This window comes from Globicephala melas, chromosome 1 (assembly GCF_963455315.2).
Source record: "Globicephala melas chromosome 1, mGloMel1.2, whole genome shotgun sequence".
NCBI lineage: Eukaryota > Metazoa > Chordata > Mammalia > Artiodactyla > Delphinidae > Globicephala > Globicephala melas.
The window spans coordinates 169,113,221-169,128,138 of record NC_083314.1 but is presented as its reverse complement, the minus strand read 5'-3'; the positions used below and the strand labels follow the sequence as shown (position 1 = coordinate 169,128,138).

At 53.5% G+C, this 14,918-nt stretch overlaps 1 protein-coding gene across 1 annotated transcript in view; it reads left to right on the top strand.

Moving 5' to 3' along the window:
• Positions 1-12,305, top strand: part of GRHL3 (grainyhead like transcription factor 3) — a 34,528-nt gene extending 22,223 nt beyond the window's left edge. Inside the window, exons 9-16 of the mRNA XM_030874431.2 lie at positions 190-348; positions 938-1,016; positions 1,138-1,271; positions 2,970-3,004; positions 4,201-4,289; positions 5,141-5,226; positions 7,676-7,740; positions 12,191-12,305. Coding sequence (XP_030730291.1) covers positions 190-348; positions 938-1,016; positions 1,138-1,271; positions 2,970-3,004; positions 4,201-4,289; positions 5,141-5,226; positions 7,676-7,740; positions 12,191-12,305 — 762 coding nt within the window. The remainder of the gene's footprint in view (positions 1-189; positions 349-937; positions 1,017-1,137; positions 1,272-2,969; positions 3,005-4,200; positions 4,290-5,140; positions 5,227-7,675; positions 7,741-12,190) is intronic.
• Positions 12,306-14,918: the final 2,613 nt, after the last annotated feature.

The following is a 14,918-nucleotide window of genomic DNA, read 5'->3' as shown; positions in this document are numbered from 1 at the left end:
TCGCCTTGGGACAGCTGCCACCCCTCTCTGAGCATCAGTTTCCCCGTCTGTAAAAGAGAGGTGGTGATGTTTGCCTTCCAGGGGCGTTGTGAAGTTAAGGGTGACCGCCGGGCACACAGTAGGCTCCATAATTATACAGGGGGGCCTGGTGACCCGGGTCAGCTGTTTAGCTCCCTCTTCTGTCCTCAGGTGTTTATCGGCATCAACTGTCTCAGCACAGACTTCTCCTCGCAGAAGGGGGTGAAGGGTGTCCCCCTGAACCTGCAGGTCGACACCTACGACTGTGGCTCGGGCACTGAGCGCCTGGTACACCGAGCTGTCTGCCAGATCAAGATCTTTTGTGACAAGGTGGCTGCGGTGGACCCTCTGCTGGGCCCTGGGGGGGAGAAGGGCCAGCCCCTCCTGTACATCCTCCCCAGCCATTCTGGGCGTGTCTGTCTCTGTTTCTTGCTCTCTGAATGTCTCTCCTGTGTGCTTGTCATTCGTCTGTCTTGGTTTCTCTATGTATATTTTCCTCTGCTCTCTGCATTTCTGTCTCTCATCCCTTCCTCTTTCTGAAGACCTCTTTCTAGATCTCTGTAAATAGTTCTTCAGGTTTCTTTTTCTCTGTGTCTGTCTGTCTTTTTCACATTTCTCATTCTTCTTATCTCTCTCCGAGTCCCTTTCTCTTTTCTGTTTCTCTCTCTGTTCCTCTCTCCCCACACCTCTCTGTCTCTCTCAATTTCTTCTTTCTCCGTCTTTCTATTTCTCTGTCTCTCATGGTCTACCTGACCTCAGGGCTGGGCTGCACTGGGCTGGGCCGAGTGCTGGTACCTTCCCATCTCCTGGTCTCACTCTGGGGAGAAAGCAACACCAGAGGGCTGGCCCACATTTAAGAGGCAAAGCAGCCAGCCCCTCCCAAGACCATTGGTGACCACCTTTCCCTTATCCCCCACAGGGAGCGGAAAGGAAGATGCGGGATGATGAGCGGAAGCAGTTCCGGAGGAAGGTCAAGTGCCCCGACTCCAGCAACAGTGGTCAGTGGGGATGGGTCACAACGGGGCAGGGTTGGGGTTAAGGGTATAGGAGACTAGAGGGCAGTGGTCGGAGGCATAAATGGAGGGACTTCACGGCACAATGCCTTCCTTTTCCCATCAGGCATCAAGGGCTCCCTGCTATCCGGCTTCAGGGGCAATGAGACCACCTACCTGCGGCCTGAGGCAGACCTGGAGACCCCGCCAGTGCTGTTCATCCCCAACGTGCACTTCTCTGGCCTGCAGCGACCTGGAGGGGTGAGGGTCTTGGGCTGAGAGAGGGTTGTGGCCCCTGTGTGGGGCTGTCTTAGCACAGACCAGCAGGGAGCAACCTGCTACTCAGCCATTACAGGCCAGTTTAGATGTTGATAGGTCCTGATATCATCAAATTATCTTTACTGAATCCCAGGGAACTAAAAAAATGTATATATGGCCATATAACTTAAGTGACCTTTTCTACTGAAGAGAAGAATGTTAATAAAGAAATGGACCTCATACCCATCGAAATGTTCACTCCTGGAGCACACACAGGGCAGGTTTCTAATATCAGGGTCCCAAGTTAGACTGTAGCCGCATCAAAGCTGGGTGGATAATAATCGTCACAGCAACACCTGTGAGCGCTCACTTTACTCCAGGCGCTGCTCTAAGTGCTTTCCACGCATTATCTCCTTTAGCCCTCACTACCTCCCTGTGTTGCTAATACGATTCTCCCTGGATTCATGGCATGGAAATAGAGGCTTTGAGACCAAAATTACATAGGACGTGGCAGAGCCAGGATTGGGACCCAGGCAACCTGGCTTCAGAAACAGTGCCCGTTACCATGAGTTACACCCCTTCTCAACACAGGGAGCCATTTACCAAGCACCTTGACCGGCCCGCGGTGCTGGGCCCAGCCTTTTGCTGCATTTCCCCCTCACCTCACCTGGGCAGCCCAGCCCAGCCATCCTTTGAGGTAGAGACTGTTATTCCCATTTTCCAGGCAAGGTCACTCAACAAGTCAGTGGCAGAATCAAGACCCCAGAGCCTGTCTGTGAGTTTGCTTCCATATTAAACAATCTGACTGTTGCCTTCCACTGAGCTCCCACCGTTTAGGTGGGAATGTTTGCAGAAATGGCCCTCAGTGTACGGATGTGTTCAGTGCAGTGACTTCAAACAATAAGATAGATTATGGTGCTGAAAGAGCAGCCAGTCCTGAGGTCAGCCCTGGCTCACATTCAAAGCCTCCTCTGTGTCTGCCGCACCCCCTTCGCTGCCCTGAAGTAGTTCTGTGGCCCCCACAGCCCAGGAGGCTGCATTAACCCACTCTCTCTCCCCAACCAGAGGCCTCAAGTAGGGAGATGACCACTTGGGCTCAAAGCTCCCTGTGGGAGGAAGAAGTGGGGCGCCAGTGCTTGTGCCTGTGAGCCTGAGAGAGGGCACCAGGGGTGCGGGAAGGCAGAGAGCCCGGTTCTGAGCCACAGTTCTGCCCCCATGGTGGTCCCCCAGCGACCCTGCCGTCTCGGGGCCTAGGTGTCCTACCTCACGGGGCTGGTGATGGCTGCACCAGGTAGTACAGTGCCAGGCACACGTGAGGGTTCAGAAAGACTGCCTCTTCCCCCTCCACTTCTTTTGCCTCAGCTCCAACTACCTAGTTACGAGCTGCAGGACAGTCTGCAGTTCCAGCCCTTCTGGGCCTGCTGGGGCTCAGATGGGACTCACTGATTCTGCCACCCTTTCCTTAGCACCTCATGTGTTCACTGAGTCCTGACTCATCCAACTGGGGCTTGGTACTTCCTTTCAACTCAAGGTCTCAGCTCACTTGAGGGGACACATCTGAGCAGAATGAGCTAGAAAGCCATTGAAACTGCATTCCCCCGTATCTCCCCACAAAGATTGTTCATCCCAGAAAGCCTCCGCAGCTGAGGGCTACTCTCATCTTCCTGTATGTGATGGAAAATGTCTTTCTCTTCATTGCAGGCAGTGCCCTCAGCAGGACATGGCACCTCCAACAGGTACGGAGAGAAGCAGCCAAGGGCCTCATCTCCCTGCCTGTCCCCCCTTTACTGCTCGTAAGCTCCCAGCCTGCCCTTCCCTTTGCTGTCCCCCAAGCCAGAGGCTGGGCCCGGAGGAAGCAGCCTTGAGACTCTGCCCCCAACCCCCAAGCTAGACTCATGCTCCTTTCCCACTGAAATTACCTGAGTTTTTATGGGTTTGTTTTATTTGAAAAGTTGGAGAATCTTTGGCGAGACACCTGCTTGTAAAATGGGAAAGAGAAAGCCTCTGAGATGGTGGTACAGATTCGGAGAGTAGGGAGGGGAGCTGTGTGGGAGGACTTAGGGGAATCAACCCCGTGTCCCCTCCCCCCACACCCACCAGACTCCAGGAGGCCAAGGGGGTGGCCAGGGCCCCTTGGCCCTTCAGCCCAGGATGGACCTCCACGTCCTTCCCTCTGTCAGCCACAGTCCCTTCACCTCTTCAAGCCTCAGCTAGAAAGCTGTCAAAGGAGGAAAATGGCCTCATGAGAATGAGGCAGATATGAGAAGCGGCATGTAACAGAATCTTTGTAAATGGGAAAGTACTTTATGAAGATCGTGTATTGTTGATATAGGTCTCCTCCTTATAAACAAGAAGTACTTTTCATAAGGTTCTTTCACACCAAATTATGTCACTTATTACCTCACAACAGTCCCAGTGAGTCAGGCAAGCAGGGGTTATTGCTCTACTTTATAGATGAGGAAACTGAGGCTCAGAGGAAGTGAAATGACTTGTCCAAGGTCACACAGCTTTTAGGAAGCAGAGGCAGGCTGGAAGCTAAGTCTGACTCACTCTAAAATCCACAAGCCTCCCTCCTCCCACTGACTCACGTCCAACTTGATTCTTTCAAAAAAGAATAATATTGATGATGAAACAATAGTCCATATTTATGGAGGGCCTGCCATGTGTCACACACTGTTCTAAAAGCAGTGTGCATTATCTCCTTCAACCTCACAACTTTATGCAGCACCCTGCTATAGATGGGGACACTGAGGGGCTGTCACCCTGCTAGTGAGGGGCAGGGCTGGGATTCAAACCCATGCAGTCCAACTCCAGAACCTGCTCCTGTAACTTCTGTCCCACTGCTTTGTGCCCACCCTCATAGGGTCTTCTTCACCTCTGGGGCCCCTCAGACTCTGGGTTCCTCACAGGTCTCTCCCTGCCATCCCCACAGGCTGCCTCTGAAGCGTACCTGCTCACCCTTCACCGAGGAGTTTGAGCCTCTGCCCTCCAAACAGGCCAAGGAAGATGATCTACAGAGAGGTAGCCTCACTCCCACCCCGTCTGTCCTCTGATCCCAGCCCCAGCCCTCCATGAGGCCTCCCCAAAGCCTCAGACTGATTCTGGTCCAGGCAGCCAGGGCAGCGCCCACCCCAGTGGGGAGAGCACGAGGGGCTGCTTTACTCCCTGGAGTTTGGGCCTGGGCCAGGATTTGAGTGAGGGGTGGAGCGGGTAAGGAGGGCATCCAGGGTGCTTGGAGGGACAGCCACGGAGCTGGGGGGCTTCTGCCTCTGACCTTGTTTGAACGTGGGCGTCCTGGGGCAGCTGGTAAGACAACAGGCTCATGATGTTGGGCAGGTCCTCCCCACTTTCTCTAATGGGGGCAGGAGTGGGGTGGGTTTTCAATACCTGGCTTTCTGTCTTTGACACAGTAAGTCTGTGACTTCCTGAGAGAGGGGCGCTCTAGCTGACCATCAGGAAGAAACCAGCCAGCAAGCAAGATCAGAAGCTTCCAGCAGCCTGGAGCTGAGCCTTGCACCCCACTTGGTGTTCTATCAGTACTGCCCACAACAGCTCTGTGAAATAGTGTGTGGAGCTGTCTCCATTTTCCACCTGGAAAAAATGAGGCTCAGTGATATTAAAAGAACTTCTTCAGGGTCACGGAGCTGGCAGGTGGCAGAGCAGGGATTCAAACCCACCAAAATCAGCAAAGTCTGAGCAAGTGTGTGGGACCCGCAGAGCCAGGTGGGGTGTTTCCCAGCTGGGTACACACCCTCAGCAAGGATTTGCTCTTTTTGCAGAAATCAATCGTAGGTTACAAATAATATTTTTTAAGATTCTCCCACCCCCAGATGTTCCCTTACACCACTAAAAGCCACCCCTTTGCTTCTCAGTGCTGTTGTACGTGCGGAGAGAGACTGAGGAGGTGTTTGATGCCCTCATGTTGAAGACCCCGGACCTGAAGGGCCTGAGGAGTGCGGTAAGAGGCCTTGTGGACCCTGGCCGTGGCCCTCTCTGCACTCCCATCTCCCCCGACTCTTCGCCATATAGTTCCGATTTCCCACAGGAAGACTCTGGGAAGGAATATGCTGGAACGCTGGCTTTCTGGTGGCCCATCCGTCCCACCCATCTGAGGGCGCCTGTGGGGCCCGGCTGGTGGAGGTGTGCCTCTGAGATGTTATCTCCCAGCCAGAACCCGGGCTCCACCCTGGGAGTCGCACACACCATAAATCCTCCTTAATCTGATGGCTGCTGTCTGACAGGCCAGAGCTTTTTGTTGGCTTTGCAAACCTGTTTCTATTTTAATGGGAATGAAACCCCAAAAGGCCAGGCCCCAGAGATACCCTTTTTTCTTTCCCAGAGGGCCTCATTCCTCCAGCTTGTGGTTGGACGGGGGGCGCTGGCTGGGGCGGCTGAAGGTGGTGTCTGGGCAAGGAGACCTTCCCCAACCCCCCAAACCGCCAGAGAGCAGGTGAAACAGCCCCGAACAAAATCCACAGCAGCTTTGTGGTTCAGCTAAAAACTGAGCAAACACAGCCTCCGCCAGGGCCAGCTGTGTTTCAAGGTCGAACCACACAGAAAAGCCAGCTGGTTCTAAGATGTCAGGTTGGGGAAGGGAAAATGAATCAAGTGATAACATAGCTATCTTTTATTGAAGCCCCACTACGTGTCAGGCATCTTGTCAGGCGTGCTGCATTCGCTAGCTCACCATATTCTCTTAACAGCCCTGAAAAGTGGGTGCTATTAGGTCAGGTGACTTGCCAAGGTAACTAGAAGTGACAGAGCTGAGGTTCCAGCCCAAGCTCTCTCCACTCAGCTGTGTTATCCTGTTCTCTTCACATAGCATCAGCCCTGCTTGGCACCAGCCCCAGGAAGTTGGGCTCGCAAAAGGCCATTAATGTCACTAGAATATAGACTCAGAACCTTTGGGTTGGACAGTACCTTAAAGGGTCAGCTCCCATCTGGTGCCCCAGCTCTCTCCTCAGTGACTCTTCCAAGCGGGTGCCCACTCTTGACTTGCATACTTCAGGGGTGGAGAGCTCATCGCTTGGGGACAGCCATACAATGCAGTTGTCTTGGTACAACATATAGTTAGAAAGCTCCTAAGTTCTTGCTTAGACTGACTTGAGATCTTCCTGATAGCCTCTAGCCACATTGCCTGCCATTAAGATAAGTAGTCTAAGAACTTTTCTTGCCTGGAGAGATCTCTGTCAAGGCAGAGACCAGTTGAGGAGCTGAATCGGCTCCTCTTCCTGAAAGGCCCAGAGAGGACAACCTCAGCCTGAAGCTTGTTGCTTGCCGCTCCCTGCAGCTCCAAGGCAGCCAGCAGTACTAACCAGCGGCATTTGACCGAGCTTTCCCCAGGGATGGCGCTGGGCCGGGCCCTTGACGTAAGCGTCTCAATTCCTGTGCAGAACCACCTGTGTGTACATCCCATCATGGCGCCCATTTTACACATGAGGAAACTGAGGCTCCATGAAGTAAGGTGACTTGTTCAGAGTTCTGCAACCCCAGGTGGTGGAACTGGAACCAGACCAGTTCTGTCCACCCCACAGGAGACTTCAGGAGGTCTGGGGAGAAATGGGCTGACTCTGTGTGAGCTCAGCCAGGTTGCTGAGGCCTCTGAGCTGCAATTTCCTCACTTGTAGACTAAGCTCCAATGTTCTGGGATGTGATGGGGGCAGGAAATCTGGGTTCTAGGCTAGGCCTTGGGTGCATACCTTATCTTCTTCGAGTTCAGCACCCTCACCCATCAGATGGGGTAAATAATTCCTGCTAGAAAGGGCAAGTGTTTGGGTTATCCACCCCTCCCCCCACGGCAGGACAGGAGCATCCCTGTCGCACCACTTCTGAAGTAATAATGACCATTTATTTGAGTACTGACATTTATTTAGTACATGCCAGGAACTGTCCTAAGTGTTTTACATAGACCAATTCATTTAATTCTGTCAACAACCCTATGAGCTAGGCACCATTTCCATCTCCACGAGTGGTTTGCACAGCTGGTCAGCTAGCTGGTGAGTGGGGAGCTCCCAGCACTGGAAAAATCCAAATGTCTGATGATAGGCAAGGATTGAGGGAAATGGCAGATGACCTTTGGAATAGTTTACAACCACCAAACATGCTGTTGGTCAAGAGTTTGTCGTGATATGGGAAGGCTTATAACATACAATGATAAGTAAAACTATCTACGTGGAATATAAAAATACCCGTGTACATGGCCAAAAGACAGGAAGGAATACACTCAGATGTTATTAGTGTTTATCTCTGGGATACAGGATTATGGATGAGTTATAATTTTCTTCACTGTATTTTTCTACAATATGGGTATATATTTTATAATCAGGAAATTAAAAGTCATGACAGAAAAGACTGGTATAAACCCAGTTTTGGCCGCAGATGGTGAATCTCCTGTCATTCTCTTCCAGATCTCTGAGAAGTATGGGTTCCCTGAGGAGAACATTTACAAAGTCTACAAGAAATGCAAGCGGGGGTAAGTGCCCAGCACAGCTCTCCCTCCTCACACCCCCACCCTGCTCCTTTCCCTCTAAAACGTTGGCTCAGGGAGCTCCCAGAAGGTTCGCCCTGCCTGGCAGAGGCCTGCTGCTCGGAGCTGAGCTGTGTTTGTACTTGGCTTTGTGGAGAGGTAGAGGCGATGTGGAGTTGGGGTGGAGAGTGCCCTATCAGGCCAAGGCCACCTGCAGAGACCAGACACTGATCACTGTTGGGAAGGAAAGGAGTGGGAGCCGGATGCAAGGGTCTTTATACGCCACCTACTCAGGGGGAGAGGGAAGCACAGGGCCACATGTCAGGAATCACCAAGGTAACCAAGTCATTTGACTATAATGGTAATGATGAGGGTGACGACTATCTTCACTTAACCACCTACTACGTGCCACATACTAGGCTAAGCTTATCTCATTATCTCATTTAACCCATACCGTGAGGTAGATACCATTACACACATTTTACAGATAGGGAAGTTGAGGCTCAGAGGTGATAAGCAATGATCAGAGGGGCAGGAGCAGTGGAGGAAAGACACAGAAGCAGAAGGGCCCAGCAGAGTTGCTACCGGCTGATCAGAGGGTCCGAGAACGAAATGGCTGGCGATGAGTCTGGGAAAGGGACTGTGATTGGATGTCATTTTTTTTTTTTAATTTATTTTTGGCTGTGTTAGGTCTTCATTCCTGTGCAAGGGTTTTCTCCAGTTGCGGTGGGCGGGGGCCACTCTTCATTGCGGTGTGCGGGCCCCTCACTATCGCGGCCTCCCTTGTTGCGGAGCACAGGCTCCAGATGCGCAGGCTCAGTAGTTGTGGCTCATGGGCCCAGTTGCTCTGCGGCATGTGGGATCCTCCCAGACCAGGGCTCGAACCCGTGTCCCCTGCATTAGCAGGCAGACTCTCAACCACTGCGCCACCAGGGAACCAGGGAAGCCCCCTGGATGTCATTTTGAGGGAGCCCAGCCAGGGATGCTCCACAGGCCTCCTCCATCTTCAAGTCTGGATGAGGCAGGAGGGAGTAAAGCTTTACCTTCCAGGGGGCCGGGCAGTGACTGCCACCTGCCACGGGCTCCAGAGGATTAGTGCTAAGGACCACAGTAGCCTTTGCTCTCTGCCCAGGAGATCTCTCCTTGGCAGGGGTGGCATGGGGGGGTGGAGTGGGAGGGCCACGTGCTGACGGCCCTCCCAGGCTTCCACCCCCCGTCAGAGCCAGTGAGCCGGGCCTCTGCAGCCCTTGCTGCCTAGGTCGCTTCACCAGCCCAGCATGGGGGCCCCCGTGCAGTGAGGAATCGTGACTGCCATTACCTGCCTAGAGGACCCTGGACTAGGGCCCTGGGAAACACGCCCAGCCCCTCCCCGCCCCCGAACAGCTCGGACTGACCCTCCAGCTCCGGACAGCCTGAGACTAAGTCCCGCGGCTCTTCCTGGAAGGTGCTCAGGCTTTGCCCTGGGGCTACTGTCTGTAGCTCTTCTTTCAGGGGACTGCACAATGAGGCATGTTTTGTACTCAAGCTGAGGGCCATCCAGTCAGGCCCAGGGGCCACCTCCTTCCTCACAGACAGGCCTCCTTCCCTCCCCTTTTTGGCTCCCACCCAGCCTCCCATAGAAGGGCCGGCGGTGGGGGGAAGGTGTGCAGCCCTGCAGCCCCTGGGAAAGGATCGTTTGGTTTTGGTTGTATGAACGTCTAGGGTTCTTTGTGTATTTTTTTCCTTCCAAGTTTCGGTTTCAAACTGGGAACTGGAGCTCACATGCTCTGTGGAGCGGAATCCACCTCATAGCAGAGGGCAGGCTCTGCTTTGCCCAGACAAGCCCAGCCCCACTTCCCCTTTGGTGCCAGTATCCACACCCCCTGGCTGCCACCCCACCTGCCACTGCCGTCCTCTCTTCCAGTTCCCACCTCAGGCTGCGCTGAGGGGCTGGGAAATGCCTTGTGTGTGATTGCGTACAAAGAAGCCCCATAGCCCCACTGCGGAGCTGCAAGTCTTCCCTTAAGCCCCAGCCAGATATTTCAACTATAATTATAATAACTTCCATTTGTGGAGCACTTCCTACATGCCAAGCGCTGGGTCAAGGAACTCCCAAGCATCATCTCGTTGACCATTTGAATTTGGTATGATTATTTCTACAGATGAGGAAACTGGGGTTCGGGATAGTCCCAGGGTTACAAAGTTAGTAATGGCAGGAGCAAGCATGGCCTGTCTAAAGCCCATGCACGCACCCACTGTTTTATCTTGCCTCCTGCTTGTTCCCTTAACCGCTAAGCAATGTGCAAATAAAGGCTGTGGCCAGGCCAGCAGATTTATATTTGCCCAGCTCTATAGCCCAGGGCATCACCCAGCGGCCCTTCAGAAGCACCCACACCCCATACACACCCCAGCTATGAAACCTCAGGCCTAGGATTGTCTGCGATGCCTAAATGAGAAGAATCCCCCAAAAAACCTGTTGGGAGAGCAGAGGCAGGCTCATCTGCTGCTTCCCTCATCTGAGGAACAGGAAACTGTAATCACTGGCTTCGTTTATTTTCACAGAACCCTCCAGAAAGTCCTCTGGACAAAGGTAGATACAATCAGCTTTACAAGCACCACTGAGTGTGCTTGAAAGATTAACAAATACATTGTTTTTGCTGGCGGCTGGCCAGGGGTTCTGTGCGAACTAGGACAGAAGACAGCCAGAAGCTGGCAAGTGACAGGAGGCCCCCATTCTGGGACAGCGGCTCCTGACAAGCCCCTGCCTCTAGGGCCCGGTTGTCATTGACCTCTGAGAGGAAAGGGTCTGTGGGCCTGTGTGGGATCCCCTGTGCGTGGGCGTGCGCTCCGGGCCTTCTGGGAGGCCCTGCCTGAGAGTAGGCCTTCAAGTTAGTGCACGTAGGGCACTCAGTAAATGCCACTGTAGGAGACGAACAAAAGCACCATCACCGACAAAGCGCCCACCCCTCTGCCCCAGCCCTGGTCTCCTCTGGTCTGTTCCCAGCCGGCAGCTCCCAGACAAAGATCCCTCTGTGAAATGAAGGCACTGCACACAGGACCCAGGGAAGCAGGATCTTATAATTAGATGCTGGCAGTCAGCACCCAGGCCTCGGAGCCTGAGCCCAGACCTCCTTCCGGAAAGCAGCGGCTGCTTGGTGCCACTGCAGAGACGACTGGACATGGGCCGCAGGCCTCAGCCTACTGCTGTCTCCATCACACCTCCTGGTCTGGGGGATGCGGGGTGGGGGGACAAAGCCACTGCCTCTCCTGGGGTCCCCGGGGAAAGCAGATGGCTGGCTACCTGCCAGGAGTAGTAGTCTGGGATTCTCACCGCCCTCCCTCCCGTCCCACTTAAATAATCTTGCCTTATCTTGAACTCTCCCCCAGCCCTGGATTTTCCCTTCCTTTTATATGCCACTTCCTAACTTATAATTACAGGGTTTTGGGTTTTGTTGTTGTCTTTCTAAAAAAATGATGCAGTGGAAAGAGACAAAAGTCCAGATTCAAATTCCAGTTCTGCCATCTCTTAACTGTGTGATCCCAGGCAAATGACTTTGCTCAGCTGCCCCGTCTGTGAACTGGTCTAATACGGTTATAAGGATCCATTCTCCCGACCCCTAGTAGATTCAAAACTCCTGGAGGGCGGGACCTAGGATCTCTATGTGGCCCTTGTTTTTGTTTGGAGCAAGGTCTTGAACATGGAAAGACCTCAGCAGATGCTGGTGAAGTGGATGGAGGGGTGGATGGAGGAAAACACCTGCCCCATTACAAAGAGGAAGCTGCTGTGCTCAGGTCAGGTCACAGCCCGGTGGGTCCTTCACTGGGGAGGCAGCTCCTAGAGGGCTGCCCTTGGCTACACTGCAGCTTTGACCCTCTGCAGAGGGCCACACCCACAGAGGCTCTGTCCCTCTCAAGGGCCTAGGTCCTTGCCTGAAGACTGTGGGGGGAGAGAGCCAAGCCCCTCAAGTCCACGATGCCATCCCTGAGATTTCAGCTTCCTGGGGTGAAACCGAGGCGGCCTTGCGTGGCACCTGCTTGTGGGTCAGGCGGGCACATCTGAGTGCCACATCGCAGCCTCCTGCTGAACCCAAACCTCACGGGTCCACCCGCCATGCCTCCTGCACTTGAACTCACTCCGTGTCCGAGTGCTCAGTCTGGCCTGGTGACTAAGGCGCCCTGTGCTGGTTGTGTCCACGCTCGTGTGTGTGAGGAGAGGCAATCTGGTGCAGTAGGTGGGCGTGGCTGCCAGCAGGCCTGGGTTTGAGTTGGGCTCGGCCACTGGGAATTGTGTCCTTCCCTGTAAAGTGGGACAGTGAGTGCCCACCTTGTGGGTTATGAGGGTCAGAGAGAAAGTCCAAGAGGTGCCTGAAGTGCTGGGGGCGCCCGATAGGTAGAGCCATTACTGTCCCCCTTTACTCAGAGGCCCTGTAAACAAGGGGCCCAGCCCATTCTACACACACCTTCTCTTCTCTTCCAGAATCTTGGTCAACATGGACAACAACATCATTCAGCATTACAGCAACCACGTCGCCTTCCTGCTGGACATGGGGGAGCTTGACGGCAAGATTCAGATCATCCTTAAGGAGCTGTGAGCCCTGGGCACCCACAGCCTCAGACCTCTTGAAGTGGACCCCAGGCGAGGAGCCAGCTGGGAAGTGGCCCCGCGCCACACACAACCTCTCCGCATGCCTCAGTGCTGTTACTTGAATGCCTTCCCTGAGGGAAGAGGCCCTCAAGTCACAGACCCACAGACGTCAAGGCCAGGAAGGGACCTGGGAGGTGTCCTGATCCGAACCCTCATCTCGTGCTTGAATCTATTCTCTGAACTTCCGGCCAGGGCCTGCCCAGCCAGAGACAGTGTCATGTTGGTTAACAAGCCCAGCAGGCTGTTTCCTCCTCGGAAGACCTTCTCTACAGCCCCTCCCCTGCGGGCTGCCGTTCGGATGGGGGAGGTGGGCCCTGTCTCCCCAAGCTGACTTCACTCTTCCCGTTCTTGACTCTTCCATCAACTTCAGACCAATGAGTCCTCACCCTTTGGTCAGTTGTTAACTTGAAAACACTTGATTTCTAGTGCAAATGACTTTTGAAAGACACTGTAGTGGATATACTCTCCTCATAGATGTACTTCCTCAACACCAGACAGCAGTCAGAGCCGGCCGACTGGAACGAAGTGGCCTCGGTGTAAAACGACCGCCATGCCTGCTCACTACTGTATACATTTCTTATTTACAATTTTCATTTATGTTTTATATATATATAAGTATATATTGTATATATATGCAACATTTTATATTTTTCATGGATATGTTTTTATCATTTCAAAAAATGTGTATTTCACATTTCTTGGATTTTTTTTTAGCTGTTATTCAGTTATGCATTTTGTATACTTGTATGGTATTTAGTAATAAAATTCTATGTGTTTATTACTTCAAATGCTACACTAGTTCCTTTTGTGAAAGTCTTCCAGAAGGAGAGGGTGAAAGTAAACAAGGCCTCTCTCCTTCTCTATCCTGTAAGTGGTTTGCCTCGAACTTGAAGGGTGCTGGTAAGTGCTGGGCCCTGGTGAAGCAGAGGTGTCGCCATGGAAGGCGGCCGAGTCCTGACGCCCGGCCTGTCCTGTGCGGCCCGTCCTGTGCGGCCCGTCCTCTGCAGCCCGTCCTGTGCGGCCCGTCCTGTGTGGCCCATCCTGTGTGGCCCGTCCTGTGCGGCCCATCCTGTGTGGCCCGTCCTGTGCGGCCTGTCCTGTGTGGCCCGTCCTGTGCAGGCTGTCCTGTGTGGCCTGTCCTGTGTGGCCTGTCCTGCGTGGTCCCACAGGCTGAACGTTATGACGTCGGGATCACTGACTCTGGAGGGGAAGAAGTCCCAGGATGCCCTTGCCAAGGACCTCACAGCTGGGGCAGTGGGCAGAACCCAGGGCCGGGAGCCGTGTGACCACACTCTCCTGCCAGTTCTGCCCCCATGCTCTCGACCAACTCATTTTTCCTGTTGCCGGCTCCTACCCACTCACAGACGCGATCCAGCCGTCTCTCCCCGACTCTGAGGTCAGTGACGTCCTGTCGGTATGTTGGAAGGAGTGTTTACACTGCAGGAATTGACAAATGCTACAAGTCAAGGCCTTATTTTCCCTAGAGAACAAATGGCAAATCAGAGCTTCCTCCCTCCCTCGGCCCTTCTGGCTTACCAGCACACCACCAGCTCTAGTCCTCAGCTTCTTTGGCTGTAAAATGGGTCATTGGGTAGCTATCATCTTTGGAGCCCCATGGTTCACTGGTGGGTCTCAAAGGCCCCTACAATGTGGGGGAGGAGACAGCAGGCAGCCCTTAGGCATCCTCCCCAGACTCAGTCATAGCAGCTCTGCTTTCCTTCGTTTACACACTAAGATTTCTCGTATTAACTTTTGTCTGAACTAAACTTAAAAAAAAGAAGTATGAAGACCGTGGATGTCTCCAAGGGCCTTCCGGCTCTGACAGGAGGTCTAGAGTCCTAATTCTCAAGGCCCTGTGGCCAGGACTCAGGTCAGGCAAGAGAGGCCCTAGCCTCAGGCACAAAATTAAGAGGAGCCAAAGAGCTCAGTAACCAAGTTAAGTCACAGTCCAATGCGATGCTTTTTGAAATTAAGGCCAAAAAAACATGATAACATATCAAAACTTTGACGTGAGGGTCAGTATTACTGATGTTTCCTGTGGCTCTGACTCCAATACAGCTTGCCCGGCACTGCTGGAGTGACCCCGTGGAGCACGCAGAGCTGCTCTGCCCACTCCGGGCCTCGCTGCTACGTCCCCCTGGGTGCCGCGTGAGGGTGAAATGGCAGAGCGGATGCAGAGTATCAGCACGCGGCCAGGTACGCAGAGGTGTTCCGCGTCTGTTCGTTTCCTTCCAGAGCCTCCAGAAGCAGGAAGGCGATCTTCTCAACCTTGATCGCACGTGGGAATCACCTAGGCAGCTTTCATCCCCACTGCCCAGACCACACCCTGCAGCAATTAAATCAGAATTTCTGGGGTTGGGGCCCAGGCCTCAGTGCTTTTAAAGCCCCCCAGGTGGTTACAATGTGCACTCAAGGTCGAGAACCACTGCTCTATGGCCGTCGTTCCATAGGCCTTGCTGCCTTTGCAACCTGACAGTGTCTGGCTGGACTGATGCACACAGGGAACTATGGGGACCAGTGCAAAGCCTGCCGCCGAGCTCAGGGGTGGGGCCTGCAGCTC